Source organism: Symphalangus syndactylus, chromosome 7 (genome assembly GCF_028878055.3).
Source record: "Symphalangus syndactylus isolate Jambi chromosome 7, NHGRI_mSymSyn1-v2.1_pri, whole genome shotgun sequence".
NCBI lineage: Eukaryota > Metazoa > Chordata > Mammalia > Primates > Hylobatidae > Symphalangus > Symphalangus syndactylus.
The window spans coordinates 119,308,533-119,328,884 of record NC_072429.2 but is presented as its reverse complement, the minus strand read 5'-3'; the positions used below and the strand labels follow the sequence as shown (position 1 = coordinate 119,328,884).

Genomic DNA, 20,352 nt, shown 5'->3' with positions numbered 1-20,352 from the left:
GTAAGCACCCAAGAACCTCTGTTGGCTGCCAGCTTAGGCAACCTCAGACTTGCTGGAAGGGCACTTATTTCATCTTGGCTTCCAAGAAGCAAGACATCTGCTCCAAGTATGGTTTTCTCTCCTAGATTAGCCAAGGTCCAGAGATGGCTTTGATGAAAACATGGGCTTTTGAGGGGAGAATAACATCCCTGGGGAAGTCAATAACTAACCCATGCTTGAACACTTCCACAGATAGTGCAAACATTTATGCTTACCCTTTCCCCTTTTCCATTCCTCACACAAAATCTTCTCTTTTCCAGACAAACTCATGTTGTCTTTGGCATTGTTAGGAAACTTTTCTGTATATAGACCCTCAATTTCCAATCTAAATGACTATTTCTTTTGAATACTGTTTTGACTCCCAGTATAAACTTCCTCTCCTTTGCTGTGGACATGGCCCTTTGGGGATCCTGGTGTTACTTAACTTAGAACTCAAGTATTTGGTTCTTACGATCTTAAAGGCCTTATGCAATATGACTGTAGCTTATCTGGAGTCTAACATGCCTGTGAGCCATCAGAGTGGAGATGATCAGTAAGCAGGCTGTTAGATAGACAGTATCCAACATTGTATATCCAATATTATTTGTTGGCTGGGAGTTGGTAATATGCCAATGCAAATTAATCTCAAGAGAAAGATTTCACAGAGCATTTATAAACTGAATTATTCCACTAGTTTTCTCTATTTCTTTCTGGAGACGCTACTCCTATTGCCCTGCCGGCTCACATAACAAAAAAGAAAGGATCTTAATCTTATCTTGTCCGATGGCCTTGACTTATCTTTGCAATGCCATAATATGTACAGCAATCAGCTGTCTGTTCAGTCAGTATAAGGTAGTATAGTGATGAATGTCCACATTCCTATGTTTCATCCCCAACTTATTATTGTTGATAATCAGAAGCAATTCGTTGGGAATGACATAAAGAATAAGTGAAATCTATTATTTCCAACACCTTGATAGGGATGAAATAACAAATATGTTGATAAACGTGGGATTCCTTCTTTGTCTTTATGCCGTAATCACTGATCTCCATTTTTAAAGAATTGCTTTTCCTGAAAGTTCAGATTCCCTCTCTGGAGGAAGATCTTTATAATGATCGGGTTGCTCCAGTGAGGAGGAATAATTCTCCACCCATCCACCCTACCTGGCTCATATTCTTTGCTTGTCATCTACCAGAAGCTGGTTCTGACTCTCTTCCATAATCCAGCAATGAGTCTCCCCAAAACTGGAGCTCAACTTGGAGTAAAGAGGCCATGGGAATTAGGAGGGGAGACAGTATTTCTCCTTTTAAACTGTGTCTCCTTGAGGCTTAATCCATGCCCGTTCTGTTCACACTGTACCTAGACTTGGGTTTGTGTAGAGTAGGTGCTTATTAGTCTGCTAGAGGGGCCATAACAAAATACCATAGACTGGGTGGCGCCAACAACAGACTTAGTTCTCACAGTTCTGGAGGCTGGAAGTCCAAGATCACAGTGCTGTCAGGATTGGTTTCTGGTGAGGACTGTCTTCCTGGCTTGCAGATGGCTGCCCTCTTTCTGTGTCCTCACATGGTCTTTCCTCTGTGAGTGCAAGGGAGGGGGAGAGATTTTTGGCTTCTCTTCCTCTTCTTATAAGAACACGGTTCCATTGGATTAATGCCCCACTCTTAGGACCCCCTCACTTAACCTTTATTACCTCTTTGTAGGTCCTATTGCTATAGGGTTTAAGAAGGAATTATTTAGGCAGATAACAAGGGCACGGGAGTCCTCAGTAAGGCTGTTCTTTTTAATGAAAAGCAGCCGCAAATCATTTTCTAACAAAGAGCAGCCTGTAAGTTGAACTGCTGACATAAACAAGAAAGCTGGGAGCTTTCAGGGGTGAATGCCGGCAGGAACTACGGACTAGACATTTCCAAGATGGCAGCTCCATCTTCCCTTCTCTGCCAGCCACGTGTACAGCAAGAAGCAGACGAGATGGCACAGATCAACTGGAAAGTCCATTTGCATAAGAAGATTAGGGTAGGGCAAGCAGCCCTTCCCTGCAGTAGGTAAAAGTCATACCTGATGGAACCAGTCTGTGAGTCGTGTCTAAATCACACACCGCCTTCTCAAACCGGACTATAAAATTCAGCGCATTGGCTGCCAGCCGGTCCTTTCTGCTCGGAGACTCCTTTCTCTACAGAGGAAGCTGTTTCCTTTTCTCTTCTACCTATTAAACCTCCACTCCTAAACTCCTAGTGTATGTCCGTGTTCTAAATTTTCCTGGCGTGGGACAACCCCGGATATTCCTGGCGGGGATATACCCCGGGCAAGGTAGCCACTTCATTTCCAAATACTGTCATATTGGGCTACAACATATGAATCTTATGAGGACACAATTCAGTCCATAACAGTGCTCCATAAATATTTGTTGAGTATATCACTTGGTGAATGAAGAACTCTTTATTTATAGATTGACTGAATGAATGAATGAATGAATGAGTGAGTGATTTTCGGTGTTCTTTTGTAAGGAAGGGAGAAAGGACTTGAACAAAGCAAGAAGCTTCTCTGTGACCTCTGAGAGTACCCCTGAGTCCAAAAAGATCCCATACCTTCAACTGGCAGGTCTCAGCATCTCTGCTGTCTCCTTTGCTGGAGGCCAGTGTGTCAGTGTAAGGGATTAATGAGGACACAGGTGTAGGTTTCATCCCACGTGGATCAGTTAACTTTATTCTGAGAAGGGCTCCTCCATAGCTATAGCCTGCGGGCATTGGGTGTTAGACTCGAAACACTTCTAATATTAAACAATGAAATAAATGTGAGTTTCTCATGCATTTAAGAAAGATGAATAAAAACAAGTAAAATAATTATTTACCCAATTTTTGGTGACTCAGTGACAGCAGTCGTAGTGGTGGTGGTTTCATTAAAGAATTAATGTTTGCCGAGTGAAAACTGTAAGGAGCACCCCCCGCCCACCACGCAGGTCAAAACCAATCACAAATGAAGCAGGCTCGCTGAGCGCTTTCAACAAGCGCTCATTGTCCTACATCTGGATGATTATTGTAGATGTCATGTTTTTTAATACTAATTTGTATGCATTTCTTCACTCATTTTCCAACTCACTTATTCCAGTTCAGGGTCAAGGGTGGCCAGACGGAGCCTGTCCCAGCAGCTTACGGCACAAAGCGGGAACCAACCCTGGACAGACGCTCACACCCACATTCACACTCACCCCAGGACCATGTAGACACGCCATGTCACCGAACGGGAACATCTTTGGGATGCAGGAGGAAACTGGAGATCCCAGAGAAAACCCAGGCACTCATGGGGAGAACGTGCCAACTCCACACAGGCAGTGGACCTCCCCGGGAATCGATTTCTTTTCTCACTAATGTTATAATAAAATGATGTTGAATGGAATGAAAATATTTAAGGACTTGATGTATATGTTTCTTATAGAATTTTTTTTTTTTTTTTGAGACGGAGTATCGCTGTGTTCCCCAGGCTGGAGTCCAGTAGTGCAATCTCAACTCACTGCAACCTCTGCCTCCCGGGTTCAAGCGATTCTCCTGCCTCAGCCTCCCGAGTAGCTGGGACTACAGGCACGTGCCACCACAACCGGTTAAGTTTTATATTTTTAGTAGAGATGGGGTTTCGCCATATTAGTCAGGCTGGTCTCAAACTCCTAACTTCACGTGACCACCCGCCTCATCCTCTCAAAGTGCTGAGATTACATGTTTGAGCCACCCTGTCTAGCGTCTTAGAGAAAATTTTAAGAATTTCTTTAAAAGACTAAATAAAATCAGCCATAAAATTGCTCTACATTTTAATGGTTTTGTTTTCAAGCTTTTCTTTAACATCCTTGAGTTACATTTACAGAGCTTTTCCATAATATAGATGCATTTTCCCACATTTACACATAGTACTTATAATTTCAAGGTGTGTAATACTGCATCCAGAGGACATGCACACACATGGATACAGCAGATAGCTGATGTATTTCACTTGAGTTTTATCTGGGAAAAGTATCCTTTTATTACAGCATACCCAATAGGTAGTGAAAAGACAATTTGCTTTATCTCAGAGTTTACATACAGTACTGTATGTTTCATTAAGCCAATATCGGCATATCCAAAAGGACACATAATTCAACATGTCTGCTGTTCCTCAAATGGCAAATCAAGGTTCTTTAATATAAATATTAGAGAATATACACTTGGTTAGTTGAAAAATCAATTTTCCTCTTCTCTCTTTTTATTAATCAATGAGAATTTATGATGAGATGAATAATACAGAACACCAACAGTCCTTCCTGTAAAACAGGAGTCCCTAAGACCCAAGCCATGGACCTGTAGCCGTCTGTGGCCTGTTAGGAACAGGACTGCACAGCAGGAGGTGAGCAGCTAGCAAGCAAAGCTTCATCTGTATTTACAGCACTCCCCATTGTTCACATTACTGCCTAAGTTCTGCCTCCTGTCAGATCAGCAGCAGCATTAGATTCTCGCAAGAGTTCTAACTCTATTGCTCCTTATGAGAATCTAATGCCTGGTGATCTGTCACTGTCTCCCATCACCCCCAGACAGGACCATCTAGTTGCAGTAAAACAAGCACAGGGCTCCCACTGATTCTACATTATGGTGAGTTGTATAATTATTTCATTATATATTACAATGTAATAATAATAGCAATAAAGTGCACAATAAATGTAATGCACTTGAATCATCCCAAAACCATCCCCTGCTCCATCTCCCACCAATCCCCAATTCCCCACCTCATTCCGAAAGGTGGGGAAACCAGTCCCTGGTGCCAAAAAATTGGCACTGCTGCTTTAAAAGCTTCCTTTGGCTGGGTGCAGCAGCTCATGCCTGTAATCCCAGCACTTTGGGAGGCCAAGGCAGGCAGGAGTTCAAGACCAGCCTGGCCAACATGGCAAAACCCCATCTCTACTAAAAATACAAAAATTAGCAGGGTGTGGTGGTGCATACCTGTAATCCCCGCTACTCGGGAGGCTGAGACAGAGAATCGCTTGAACCTAGGAGGTGGAGGTTGCAGTGAGCTGAGATCACACCACGGCACTCCAGCCTGGGTGACAGAGCAAGAATCCGTCTAAACAAATAAAGCCTTCTTCATTATTACTTCTCGAACACACTGGACTTCCCCATCAAGCTCTCCCTGTTCAGGGTATTGGTCAGCTTGGTTCCAGGTTTTCTTAGACCTGGTTCCTTTCTCTTAGTAATTCCATTCCTCATACCCTGAGCTACCAAATGTGGATTTTCTAACAAATTGCATTTTCCCAGTTATTATTTACTTCAATTTTATAGTCTCTCTGGAGAAAAATAAATATTGGTAGGAAATTCACAGAAACTCCTAGGATTCTCCATGAGAGTGGCGTATCTTTTTCTCACTTTGCTTCTGCCTCTATAATATATTTATGCTGGCTCTGGATCATGAGAGTTGATGTCCTCTGGATGGAAATTTAGGGTATGGAAAATGAGAGCACGTTCAGCCAGGGAAGGAAGAAGGGAACCAATTTTTATTGAACGCTGACTATAACGTACTAAATACTGAACAAAGTGCTCTGTATATTTTACTATATTTAATCCTAATCCTATGGGGTAGGTATTATATTTTTAAAATGAGGAAACTAAGAGTAGGGGTAAGAATGGAGCACAAACCGTATGCTAGTTTCTGTGATAGGTACAGAGCATTGGTTATTTAATCTTCACAACACAAACAACCTTTTTTTTTTTTTTTTTTGAAATGGAGTCTCACTCTGTCTCCCAGGCTGAAGTGCAGTGGAGCGATCTCCGCTCACTGCAACCTCTGCCTCCCGGGTTCAAGCAATTCTCCTGCCTCAGCCTCCCAAGTAGCTGGGATTACAGGTACATGCCACTACGCCCAGCTAATTTTTTGCATTTTTAATAGAGATAGAGTCTCACTGTGTTAGCCAGGGTGGTCACGACCTTACTTTTTAAGAAGTAGTGATTCTTAAAAAGTTTAACAAATGTCAGACAAAATACGGCTCTAATACAGCTTTGTATGACTCCCAAACCATGTCCTTTTTCAGTTTAACATGCAGCCTGCCAGCTGTGCTCAACTGATACAGATGTTAAAATTTTAAAAAGGCAGGGTGAGCTATTTAATTTCTGGATTCAGAGTACAGAGTGCTCACCATTACACCATGGCACCTCGCATGAGCTATTTAATTTCTTTTTTTATTTTTTTGAGATGGAGTCTTTCTGTGTCACCCAGTCTGGAGTGCGGTGGCGCAATCTTGGCTCACTGAAACCTCTGCCTCCCAGGTTCAAACAGTTTTCTGCCTCAGCCTCCCAAGTAGCTGGGACTACAGGTACGTGCTACCATGCCCAGACAATTTTTGTATTTTTAGTAGAGACGGGGTTTCACCATCTTGGCCAGGCTGGTCTTGAACTCCTGACCTCTTGATACATCCACCTCGGCCTCCCAAAGTGCTGGGATTACAGGAGTGAGCCACCGCGCCTGGCCAAGCTATTTAATTTCTTAAAGCAATTAAAGCTTAAACACTTTCAAGTCTAAAAACTTTTTTTGAAACACAAACACTTTTGAGCAAATAAGAAAACACAATATACATTCTTGCTCCTTGTAGATACATTTTCTTAATGAATTTTTACCTTATCCTCAATCCCTTTAAAGCCTATGCTAGCCTTCAGAGAAATGCTTTCTGTTTTCTTTAGCCTCACTTGCATTTGAATCCTCTAGCAGCTTCTCAGAGACTCTTGCTCACTTATTACAAAATGCCCTCCTCCCTCCTGAATGAATTGGGCTTAATCTCTACATGTTAAATCCCCATGTGTGGGCACCCATGCCAGCAGTCATTTCCCTTCACATAGTCCTAGACTCTACTCTCAATAAGATTCACGGAACTTCCATATCTTTTTTTTTTTTTTTTTTTTTAAAGACAGAGTCTCACACTGTTGCCCAGGCTGGAGTGCAGTGGTGCAATCTCAGCTCACTGCAATCTCTGCCTCCCAGATTCAGGCCATTCTCCTGCTTCAGCCTCCCGAGTAGCTGGGACTACAGGTGCATGCCACCATGCCGGGCTAATTTTTGTATTTTCAATAGAGACGGGGTTTCCCCATGTTGGCCAGGTTGGTCTCAAACTCCTGACCTCAGGTGATCTGCCCGCCTCAGCCTCCCAAAGTGCTGGGATTACAGGTGTGAGGCACTGTGCCTGGCCTTCCTATCTTTAATGACTCTTCCAACCTAAAGGCTTTTCAAATACCCTTTTTCTTAGAGTTGGCATTGCAAACCACCCCTCCTGCCTAATTTTAACTTTGTAAGTTAAAGAAAGCTCCTCCAAGTTATACAACAAGCTTGTTGCCAGAAATTCAACAGATAATAATATGCTTTATTCTACTGATAATTTTGTTCCTACAGTATTTAGGTTTATAAGAGAACATAAGCTTTTGTATTTCCTCTGTGCAATTTTAATCTAGGGATAACAAGCCTTTTGCCTAAGAAAATAACTCTTGTATCCACCATGTGGTTAGACACCTGGCATTTCTCTAGCAAATTGTAAAGTGTTGCTTTCTGGATTAAAAGGTAAGATTGAAATTGCAAATACCCTAGAGAGAAGTCACATTTACTAAATTAGACTTATGCTACCCTGCAAATGGTTGATATAAAAGTCTCTCCCAAAAGGAGATTGAGATATCGAGGAGTAGGAGAGACATGAAAGATCCCAGTGTTTAAAAGCAATGAATGAGAAGTAAGACCTAGCCCCTGCTCCAAAGGTGGCCCTCAGAGCGCTTTGATTCTTCCTCTTTCAAGTCTGGCCTTTCAGAAAATATTTACTATGGAAGTCACATTTTATGCTGAGTGTAAGTTCAAAAGTCAGTGTGAAAATCTTGTGTGGTAAAAATCTCTCTTGAAAATCTCCCCTAAAGTGCAGTTCCATACCACTTCTCAAGATGTCCAGCATTGACGGTTCTTCCTTGAGCTTTATCAGATACACCACTAGCTATTGCTTCAACTGAGTTCCAGCTTGTTTGTTTGCATTTAGGGGATACGTGCATGAAAAATTCCACACCCAGAAGTACATTCAATGCAGCCAGATGTTCAAACTACAAGATACACAGGGGAATGAAGCCTAACCCAGGAAATAATAGATTCTCAGTCTTATTTCATGCTTGTGCTGGGACATATAGATGCTCAGGAAATGAATACTGGAGAGAATTTTACACTGTATTTAAATTCTTTTCTCTGTCACATTTATTTATTTATTTTTCTTATAGTTGAATTTGCACAAATTAAAGTCATGTTATTGAACTCCCTTGCATATTCGTCCAGATGCCCAGCTCTTAGGTGCTATCTTAACCTCATTGGAGAGGAGATGGCAGAAGAGCAGGGTATAGTGGAGCCCTTTGATTCCAGACCAGAAAAATGAGAGCAGATCACCAATTTGGGTCTTATACAAGGTGATATGCCAGGTGAATAAACTAGTCTCCATTTTGATGATCTCTCTCTCTCTGTCATTCTCTGTCTCTCTCTCCAGGCTGGTCCATTCAGGTCCAGGAAAGGGATCACCCCAGGCTGGTGTGGATCTGTCCTTTGCAACGCGAACTGGTACCAGGCAAGGGATTGAAACACACCTCTTCAGAGCAGAGACCAGCAGGGACCTCTCCCACTGGACAAGGAGCATAGTACAGGGTTGCCACAATTCTGCTGAACTCATTGCTGAAATCAGCACTGGTGAGTACTGCAGTGGGCTACCAAGGACACACTGTTACGGGAAGATGAACCCTCTACTCCACCGGGGCCTTAAAGTAGTTTTCATCACTGGTCTCTGGGGATAGTTAAAATTCTAGAAGCAAATTTAAATTCTTCTAAATTAAGGAGCTCTATACCCTACTAAAATGTAACCTAAGGCTTTGATAATAAAAAGACTTATCCTATCTTCATTCAAGAAAAGTTGGTAAGTTGGATAGTCAGTTACAGATTTCCTACCTGTAACCTCTGGGTGGCTTCCTGAAGGAATGAATTTTGAGACATGAATGAGTAGTGTTCTTGGTTACAAACAACAGAAACTGATTCTGAGTAATCTATCACAGAATAAAATTATTGGAAATATATTAGGCAGTTAATAGAATTGATCAGAAAACAGGTGTGTGAGTCTTTTTGGCCTGCTATGAAGAAATGCCTGAGGCTGAGGAATTTATAAAGAAGAGAGGTTTACTTTGGCTCCCAGTTCTGCAGACTGTACAGGAAGCATGGTCCTGGCATCTGCTTCTGGTGAGGGCCTCAGGAAGCTTCCAATCATGATGGAAGGCAAATGGGAACTGGCATATCACATGGCAATAGGAGAGGGGAGAGAGATAGAGAGGAGAGGAAAGTGCCACACTATTTTAAACAATCAGGTCTCTCGTGAATTCAAAGCAAGGGCTCACTCATTACCGAAAGGAGGAGGGAACCAAGCTATTCATTAAGGATCCGCCCCGAAGACCCAAACACCTTCCACCAAGCCCCACCTCCATACTGTGAATTACATTTCAACATGAGATTTGGAGGGGATAAAACATCCAAACTATATCAAATAGAGACCCAGGGCAGTAAAAAAGAGCAGGAGCCAAAGGCATTGAGCTGGGGATAAGCAGAGCAAAGGGACAGTTCTGCGAAGGGTGACCGGTGCCCCTGCCCTGGTGTGAATGAAGAGGCAGAGGCAGAATGGAAGTGCTGAGTGAGCACAGGCCACATTCACACAGAGCTCTTAGAAAGGGCAAGTCGGTGGTAGAAATGGGAGATGTGTGTAGAAGGAAGAACCCTTCTATAGTACAGTATGTATTAAGGACCTGCTATATGCCAGTCATTTAATGTGTCAGTAGTTTCATACTTTGAAAAACAAAGTTTTTTTTTTTTTTTTTTTGAGACAGTGTTTTGCTCTTGTCACCTGGGCTGGAGTGCAATGGCATGATCTCACTGCGACCTCTACCTCCCAGATTCAAGCAATTCTCCTGCCTCAGCCTCCTGAGTTGCTGGGATTACAGATGCCTGCCACCATGCCCGGCTAATTTTTGTATTTTTAGTAGAGATGGGGTTTCACCATGTTGGTCACGCTGGTCTCAAACTCCTGACCTCAAATGATCCACCCACCTCGGCCTCCCAAAGTGCTGGGATTACAGGCATGAGCCACCACGTCCGGTTCCACCCAGGAGTATTCTGAAAGATGTGGCACATGTTAACATGTAGTAGGGTTTTTCCAAATTTCCTCTATTTATGTAACCTTGAAAAATGAGATGTTTTGCAGAACTTCTACTGCAACATATCCAAGATGATCAGTGCCTTTTTGTAACTATCTTGAAACTAGTGTCCTCTAATGTTTCCCATCATTGTTGAAGCCTTGTAGGAGTATCTTGGAAGCTTTTATTTTTGAAGCCTACTCTGAATGGCAAAAAAAAAAAAAAAGTTTTGAACTTGAGAGTTGGAAGAAGCTTGAGCCACCTGAATACTAAGTTTACTAAGGTTACATGTGTAATAACAGAGAAGTTCAGACCCTGTGCAACCATCTGGGGAGTGCTGTAGGAAAGAATGAAGATGCTCAAAGGCATTTGGCTTAATTTACATTCTACAAATTTTGTAAAATCTTTCTCTAATAAGCTGAACTCTGCTTTGACAAGAAAACACTGGGGCTATTGATAGACTAATCAGTGGAGAATAGCAAATAATTCTGTGAAGTGAGCTAGCTGGGTGGTGGAGAAGAAAGTATGGAAATTACCCAAAGTGTGATCCGGTTATAATTTGAAAGATGCCTGCAGAGAGTTGGGGAAAGAGGCCTATGTTTTAATCAGAGCTTCAATTAACTTGATAATGTGTTCAATTTATTCTGTATAGATTGAGAACATCTTCAGATAACTGATTCCATCCTATGTAGAATGGGATCACAAATATCCCAAATACCATTTGAGGTCAACCAGAGTATTCAAGGTCAGGTACTCCACAAATACCATTTGAAGTCAACTAGAGTTAAAAGTAATCACAATCAGTTAATTCAGAATATCTGATGGTATAGTTTTAACATTTGTTTAAACATTGGGGAAAAGAACACCATTTGTACAGCCCATTCACCCACATAGTGTGCGGGTCGTAGAAATGAAGAGTATCAAAATGACGTCAGTCACGGGACACACGCCTGTAACCCCAGCTACTCAGGAGGCTGAGGCGGAAGGATCCTTTGAGCCCCGAGTTTGAGACCAACCTGGGTAACATAGCGTAGACCTGTCTCAAAAAAAAAAAAAAAACGGAGGGGTCAAGACGGGGAGGCAGTGCTATCAGCACAATCTCTATGCTACTGTCCTTAGACATCCTTGAATGGGATGGCTGGCGGAGGGCAGGATTCAGGGACTGTGCCCAGAAGGAGTTACAGACCTGTTAGAGGAAAAGATCAGCCCTAGTTACAAGTCGAAAGATATCTGCAAGTCAGTCTGGAGAAGGGGCATATGTTTTAATCAGAGCTTCGATTAAAAGCCACCGCATTCTGTGAGCAATAGAAATCTCTATTTCTTCCCCGAAACTTTGGAGGCCTCCCCGCCTACTGTCATTATTCATGAGGTAGGAAAGCTGAGTGACTCTGTGCCCAGCTCCCTCCCCACATCCCTCCTTGTCCTGAGTGCCAGAGCATGAGAAGGGACACAGGATAGAGTGGAAAGAACTTGAATTTTGAAAGCCGAACAACCTGGGTAGTGATGTGTTCACCTCTCTGAGCTTTCCTTTTTCCACCTATAATATTGGGCTGTGTTCCGGCTTCAGAAGTGTGTGGTTTATAAAGCTGAGTGGAGCAAATGATGATGTACAGCAAGTTCTAAATCAATAAAGCCCTCACTCTTATGCCTCCAAGCCCCACCCCCAGCAGTGAGTGTCCTGGTTTCCCTACATAACTTTTAGATGTAGATCAAAACCTGAGCCAATTTACTTGTCAGGGTCTGTTAAATGTGGTGTTTTGTGAAGCAAAAAATCTAATCTGATCCTGAATAACCTTTTTCAGAACTCTTTGATCAACAGTTTTAAACATTCACAAGTCTTCCTAAATAGGAATTAGGATGCTGTGGCAGTCCCCTTGCCCAGCTCATAAGCTTAAAGAGCAGGACTCTTTTCCTAAACATAGTGAGAATCCCAGATAAAAGCTGGCATCGCACCTGCTCAAGAGGTTTTTGCTTTGTTTCTTTGGATTGGAGGGCACCATGTGGATACCACCCCTGAGATTCCTGGATGCCACACTCGGGGTGTTCTTCATGGAAGATGCCATCTGAGGTCTGTCAGCAACAGCAGCTTTTCCAGGATCCAAGATCATCAGCGAAATTAAAAGAGCACCCCTCTCAATTTCTAAAAAGAGATTTGTTAGACTATTAAAAATTAGACTATTTTTAAACTACTCATTCCTGACTTATGTATTTACATTAGTTAACTTTGATAATGTCATGGGTGTATGCTGTCTTCTTTCACCAGGTGGTAGATATAATTGTGTGTGTGTGTGTGTGTGTGTGTGTGTGTGTGTGTGTGTTGATGATAGGTTGGTGATTCAAAGGTGGCTTTCTTTATTTTAAAAAAAATTTTTTTTTTGAGACAGAGTCTTGCTCTGTCGCCCAGGCTGGAGTACAGTGGAGCAATCTCGACTCACTGCAACCTCTGCCTCCCAAGTTCAAGCCATTCTCCTGCCTCAGCCTCCAGAGTAGCTGGGACTACAGGCACACACCACCACGTCTGGCTAATATTTGTATTTTTAGTAGAGATGGGGTTGCACCATATTGGCCAGGCTGGTCTCGAACTCCTGACCTCAAGTGATCTGCCCACCTCGGCCTCCCAAAGCTGGGATTACAGGTGTGAGCCAGTGTGCCCACTGGCCTTATTTAAATCAAAGTTCTGTTTTTTCTGTCTTGAGACAAGGCCCTCAGGGCCGTTGGAAGGCAAGTACACCTATAGACCTGTGTGTTGTTAGATGGCTAGATAGGGACTAGAACCCAGATAACATTCAGTAGATCATAGAAAAAGGAATTTCTTTCCATTATTTTTCCTTAGTTCTATGGGGCTCTTAAAATTACAACATCAAAATAAATCCAAAGGAGAATATTTTCATGAACAATGACTATATTTTTATTTTAGTAAGAAATTTGTAGCTGATTGCTGAGACTGAGGAGGCATGAAGTGAGTGATTGAGAAAATGGATTGATCGCCATGGTTCATACTTGTCTCTTTTTCTCTCTCTTTCCCTCTCAGCTTGCACCTACAAAAACCAGGAGTGCCGTTTGACCATACATTATGAGAATGGATTTTCTATTACCACTGAACCACAGGAGGGTGCCTTTCCCAAGACCATCATACAGTCTCCTTATGAAAAGCTCAAAATGTCTTCAGATGATGGAATCAGGATGCTGTATTTAGATTTTGGAGGCAAAGATGGAGAGATTGTAAGTGTACTTTTCTTTAGACAGTGTAATTTCATATATTCATATTTCATTACGCAACATAATGCTGCCTACTCTTATTTGGCATTTGACTGCTAACGATGTACTTGCAAGCCATGTTTTATTTGATCCTTGAAAAACGGTGATTAGGTTCAATTATTTCGAAGTTCTATTCTTCAGTCTCATTTTCCATTAGAAGACTACATAAATATTTGAGTCAAAGGAAAGAATCCTTTACAAAGTTAGATTAAATTCTTATCAAATAGGGTCTCACCAGCTTAAAAAACATACTCTGCAGTTTTAAAAAGTATCAAGCGTCTCATATAACCTTGGCATTGTACTAGACATTAGGGATGCAGCGAAGTAAAATACATGGTCCCTACTGTCAGGGAAGTCTCCGAGGAGAAGACAGAGAGCAAAGAGACAGGAGGGGCCAGGTGAGGAGCAGAGCAAGAGGGCAGCAGGAAAATGAAAAGAAACTGATCAACTCCACTGGAGTGGAGAGAGGTCCAGAGGAGGGCACAGAAGCATGGAGCTGACATCAAACAATATGCAATAAAATTAGCAAATTTATCCGTTAAAGTAACATATGTCTCATCTCAATGCAAGTAGTCCATGTGTTGAAATTCATGATTTCCTGAGATGGTTTCTGCCTGCCATAATGAAAAAGTATATGACTTCACTTGCACAGAAGGGTGAGAATTGCACATTCTTATGCTCTCTAGCAAGTGTCATCCTTGGCATTTCAGGAAAACATAGCATCTCATTTAAGCTGTCAAATGTAGAACTTCAAAGAGGACTTTGATTTTGTAATGACTAATCTCTGTTTAGGTCCTCCCTGGCCACTGGGTTACTCAATGAATTTGTTGGCTTTCAGGAAGGAAAGGGCAGAACACACTTAACAGACCCTAGGGACTTTTTATCTCTCAAAATTGCAGCCCCGCTCTTCTAAATGATGCCATACTTCTGGCACCAAGACAGTACCAGATTTCTTGCCATGAGTGCCACAGGCAGCCACGATGGAGGCCATTCCTTGTGGCTGACACATGGTTTGCTGACATTCACTTTCTGAGAGTTATTTCTAGCCAAGCATTTTTCTAACTTTTAAAACGGATCTACAGAATCTTTATCGAATGTTTGTTTGTTTGTATGTTTCAATCAGTAGGTTCAGTGTGAGGCACCCACTTGGAAATAAAGTAGTGACTTGAAAGTCCATTTTACTAAGAATATTTCTAATTCAGTTGCTGCTCTATCAATCACCCATCGTGTACTTTTTCCTAAAGGTGACTACTCTCTAGCAAAGTGGAAAAGAACAAGAATCAGTCTCCTGCTTTATCCTTGGCTTAAAAATTCAAGGCTATTTTTGCCCATGAGGCAAATCACTTATGTCTAAATTTCAGCCTTTCTGCCTGTAATTACAGCCTGACTTGGAAGATTTAGGAAGAACTGATGTTTACTGCCACTACATTTAGTTGACGAGCTCAAATTCAGACACAGCCTCCTTCTCCTCTACCCCGTATGTCTGTTTAAGCAATCCTGGAAGTGGGCCACAGACCTTCCCAGTGTGGAGGGGGAAGGGAGCAGAGATGAGCTGTAAGAAATGCAATAAACTGAGGGTCAAGACCCGGGTTCTCTTTCTGAGTCTGCAACAAACTCACCAACTCTCTTGGGGAAGTCCTTTCATTTCTTTCTATCTCAGTCTCCCCATCCATAAAATACACGGATTGAAGTAGCTAATCTTTAATGTCCCTTTCAAAAGTTTCCTTCTGTGTTAGTGACATAGAATGTTGTCGTTAAGCCCTGGCTCTGGCATTAGACAGACTTGCATTTGAGTCCACAGTTTATTTACTGTAAGATCTGTATTTCAGAAAGTTTCATAACTTCCCTGAATCTTAGTTTCCCTATATAAAAAAATGGAGATAATAACAATAGCTTCCTCATCGGGACGCTGTGAAAGAGAATTAAATAAGATAGTGGATGGAAGATATTTAGCACAGTACCTGGCTCATAATGAGTACCACCTTAACTTTGGTAGCTATAATATGCTTGGGTTGTTCTGATTCTCCAACAGTGTCATCATCAGAACAAAAGTGGGGACAGCAGAAGAGCATTGAGAACAACTCTCCCAATTTCCCTAAATTAGGTCAGGTGATAAAATTCAACTTCTGAAGGACTCTGCTGCTCAGACTGTAAGTCTTGCATATGCCAGGTTCTCAAGGAACACATCAAGAAGCATAAGACTTCAGATGGTGCCTTCCCAGAGATGTGGCATACGTGCTTAAACAGTTCAAGACTAGAGGATGGTGACAACACAGCTGCTTAGCATGGGTTCTGTGTTTTACAGTTTACGAGGAAGTTTCACATATAGTAGCTCCTTTAATACTCTAATGACTCTGTGAATTAGTAGGACTAAGAAGAATTTTAAGAGACTTATCCAAGATTGTACGTCTAAAAAGCATCAGAACCAGGATTCAAACCTAATCTTCAGATGTGAAATTTAGTACTGCTTCATACTGTATCAAATCCAACATGAATAAATATCATATTGTGGTACCGAAAATAAATGGCTTAGACAGTCAAGAAGGGCAACATCAATATTTATGGTATTGGTATATCTGAATTTCACAGGAACTATTTTGGAAAAAAGATATATGAGATGTAAGGAATAAGTTCAAAGAGTTGTTCCTTTATCTCATTGAGGGGCAATGATTTTAGAGCATAATTGCTCCAGTCAACACTTAAAAGAAGAAAGTGCATATAGATTCGTTTGATGTGCAAATCACTCATCTACATCAAGCATTAATGTAAAATCGTTCATGCTCTCTTCTTTTTAAATTTCAGCAACTGGACCTTCATTCCTGCCCCAAGCCAATTGTTTTCATCATTCATTCCTTCCTGTCAGCTAAGATTACAAGACTGGGCTTGGTGGCCTGAAGACAGAGGCAACTTGCCTTTGAGAAAAGAAGGGCTGCAATGCCACCAGAGAACGTGACGTCAGACACCATCTGTAGTGAGCAGCGCACCAGATGTAGCGTGCTACAGTCAGCTTTAGCTCTCAAGAGTCATATGTAACTGTCCCAGACTCTTCTATCAGTTTCAGCAACTACAAGGGATACCCTGCGAAAGTACCATGAGAAATATCAGAGTAAAACTTTCTAGAACAGTACAAGGTTAAAGAGGTGAGGTGATGGGAAAAGCACAGCATAGCTTTGAAATAATGACAACCAAGGACATGTCCATTAGAACAGCATGTGCAGATCTTAATCATCCCAGTTCCTAGGCAGCTTGTTCACCAGGTACACAAGGGCCGAATAGTTGAGAAATGGCCATTTTTACCTACTCCTCCTAGCCCCCTATCCCCAGTAACAGTGATCCCTTTTCTTATTGTGATTTATTTCCTAATTCTTGCTGAGTTGACTTTCCCTTGTAGGAAAAGAAAAAATATTTCAAATAGAAACCCACCTTTCATTTAAGTATGAAGCAGCTGTTACTTTACAAAAAATGAATTATCTTTCAATGGTGTAGAATGATTCCAAAGTGTCTCCATTAGCATATACTGAGTAGGAATTAAATAAAGCATCAGATACTGATCTGAGCTGTAAGCTAGTAGAATCTGAGCCAAAGTAGACTGCTTAAATTGATAAGCTTTGCTAAAGAGTTGTATGCACAAAGGATGATTAATTCTGGGACTATACTCACACCAACGTCTGCTGTCTTATAGCCAAGAATTACAGCTTTATTTATAGAGAGTGAATTATGGGTATTTTTTCAGAAAATATTGTCATCTGATATACACATAAAACAACTCACATTGTTGGAGTTAACTAATTATCCCCATTTCATGGTTTTCAGTGGAAATACTAAGCAACTTATTGACCCTTGTTTTTGCCTGTGCTTGTATGCATGCATTTTCAAGCAAGTAATAGAGCGGCCTCATTTAAATCTGGATAATGCTGGGTTTTACATATAGACTGAGTGCTATAATCAAATCTATTGATAGTATCTGCCGTTCTTTCAGAATTCCAGGGAAATAATATAACGACCTGATATTTTTCTACAGGAATATTTTCAGACATTATATAGCACGTTACTGATTTAATGCTTTTGCTTTTATCTCTCAAAACAAATTCACTAAAAATAACACCTATTGATTTTGAAGTCACTTTTCTCAAACCTTGAAAATGAGCTCTAGGATCTCTATAAAGATTTCTAACACTTTTCCTGTAGTTTACACAGACAGACATCTATTGTTAGACCTGTGTGTTTTTAAAGAATCATATGTTAACAAATACCCATGCAAAGAGCTTCAAAAAGTGAAACCGTGTTAAAGGAACACGATTTTACTCACCCAGACATATTTGTTTATTGAATTGCAAAGTTTTATTTTAAATCAGCATTTCCCCAAAGAATATATCATATGACGCTAGTTCCAAGGGGCTTGACTGAGTGGTGTTTTGCTAGGGGGAGACAGGGATTTGTTAACACGCTTTACTAAATACTGAGCTGAAAAATGTTAAACAGATTTCACGATTGCCTCCTTGAAGATTTTAAAGTTCATTGTGGTTCTGCAAGGGGAAATCTGGTGAGCCATTCCTCACACTTACCTACGGGACTCCTTTCTAATGGAGCATCTTGTGAAGCTAGTGGTTTTTTTTTGTTTTTTTTTTGGTTTTTTTTTTAATGCTTTAGAAAACACAGCTTTAGGATATTGACTTTTTGTTCATTTCTATTTTCAAATGCTGAAAAGTCAAGTCCCAGCTTGAATACCATAGAAAAGCTTTGATGCATTTGTAAATTATATTGCACTCTTTCACTACATATTTTCAAAATCACTGGAATGTTGTTATACAAGAGAATTATAATTGTGTATTGTAAATAACATATTAAAATACATATATTAATGCCAATAGTTAAATTCAACAATATGTAATCTAAGGTGCTCGGTTCTACATGAAGTATGAGTTAACTGCTCATAATTAAGTTGTCAAGATTCTATTATATATTTATAGACAAATTAAAATGATCATAATTACAAATATGATTTATCACTTAAATTTTGGGCTGATTAATATCTGTGTGGGGGTCAATGGAAACTACATTCTCTACATTTATAAAAATTTAATTTAATTATTTATATTTTAGGAAAATATATTTGAATAAAATTAATGCATTTTCTGGAGTAAATTAAAATGTTATTAGCAAGAAATAGAAAATTTGACTAAGATAATTGTGTATATGAATCATTTTTCCCCCCAAGTTAAAATGTATCATAATAGAGAGGCTCTAATGAATCAACTTCCAATACTCATTTCTTTCTTATTTTGAATTCAAGTTACAATGACTTTACACTGTAGATTTTAATCTTGTCTGATGTGTGCTGGTATGTATGACACAAACTCATAAGTCTGGATCATGTTTGGGTACAGTCAATGAATCAACCGAGTCACTTTGAGGAATTTGTTTTTGTCCAATTTGCTCTGTGCTCAGTCCCATGAATTATTAAATTTACAATGTTTGTCCCCAAATGAAAACCAATATAAATGAATGATGTTTTAATCTGTACTTTATGGGAAGTTGCCTGTTTGTCGGTAGATGTGGTTAAGTGAGTCCTCTGGTGCAGTGACATCCTTTTAAGCCATCTCATAGGGATTTAAAGAAGGCCAATAGGAATATAGATACTGGTTTTTCTTTCTCTGACTTGAACTAAGTAGGAGAAACCAAACCATAAACCTATTACAAACTACACAGGCAGAGACATTTACTTAATTCATCAACTAGCGCAATTAAAACCCTGAAAACACATGATCCTTGTTGACTCTGCTTGGTTGAAGCAGGAAAGAGTGGTCTTGATGGTCAGAAAGTTTTAAAATTAATGGGCAGGGCCTATCTGGGCCCTGTTTTCCAAACACGTTAGATATTCCATCTTGAGGGGATTGGAGTAGGCTAGAGTAGGGGGTAATTTCTGGATGTATCTGGACTTTTAAAAAATGTGCCTATATTTATAGCACCATGAATATTATGTAAAATTTATATATGAATTAAATAAATATTCACCTCTGATTTCCAGTGCAGAAGTTTATATTATATTTTAAATATATAATAGGGTGAACTGGACAGTGGTTTTACAATACTCATAGAAGAGCATGGGAGTAGGAAGGCAAGTCTTACCATTCTCTTCCACGAAGTGCTGATGGATAAACGGGATGCCACCAGCAACATGTTTGTGTATTCACTTATTTTTGCTTTTCTGAATTCATTTAAAAATATACGGGTTTGGCCGGGCACAGTGGCTCGCGCCTGTAATCCCAGGACTTTGGGAGGCCGAGGCGGGCAGATCACCTGAGGTCAGGAGTTCGAGACCAGCCTGGCCAACATGACGAAACCCTGTCTCTCCTAAAAATGCAAAAGATAGCCGGGCCTGGTGGTAGGTGCCTGTAATCCCAGCTACTCAGGAGGCTGAGGCAGGAGAATCGCTTGAACTCAGGAAGCGGAGGTTGCAGTGAGCCAAGATCATGCCATTGCACTCCAGCCTGGGTGACAAGAGCAAGACTCCATCTCGGAAAAAAAAAAAAAAAAAAGTTTTTGTTTTTTTTTTTTCCCCATTGCAGCAAAGTTTAACAGATCCCTAGAATATTAATATTGTCCCCAAATTATTAAGTTGAATATAGTTGCAGGATGGGTCTTCACCTAGGACTTAGGGCTCTCATTTTTAACTCATTTTTCATGGGATTTGATACATACACCAAGCTCCAAATACACAAATTCTCTGTTGTACTAGAATTTGGTTTTGTTTAAATTGCTTGTAATAAATGTCATGGACTGGGGTTTCAAAGTCTTTTTACTAGTTGAAACTTTAGTAATATTAAGATTAAATTCAGAACTATACAATCACAATTTTGAAGAGATCTTAGAGGCTATCAACCA

The 20,352-nt window shown here is 40.6% G+C and overlaps 1 protein-coding gene across 2 annotated transcripts in view; it reads left to right on the top strand.

Moving 5' to 3' along the window:
* The window catches only part of SNTB1 (syntrophin beta 1), a 285,077-nt gene extending 266,611 nt beyond the window's left edge, over window positions 1–18,466 (top strand). The window contains exons 5-7 of one of the 2 annotated variants that reach the window (XM_055287139.2): window positions 8,529–8,725; window positions 13,241–13,431; window positions 16,270–18,466. In XM_055287139.2, coding sequence (XP_055143114.1) covers window positions 8,529–8,725; window positions 13,241–13,431; window positions 16,270–16,362 — 481 coding nt within the window. In that variant the 3' untranslated portion in view covers window positions 16,363–18,466. Of the gene's footprint in view, window positions 1–3,127; window positions 3,365–8,528; window positions 8,726–13,240; window positions 13,432–16,269 lie in introns of those variants that run through there. The other variant, XM_063643529.1, reaches the window with a different exon arrangement.
* The last annotated feature ends 1,886 nt before the right edge of the window (window positions 18,467–20,352 follow it).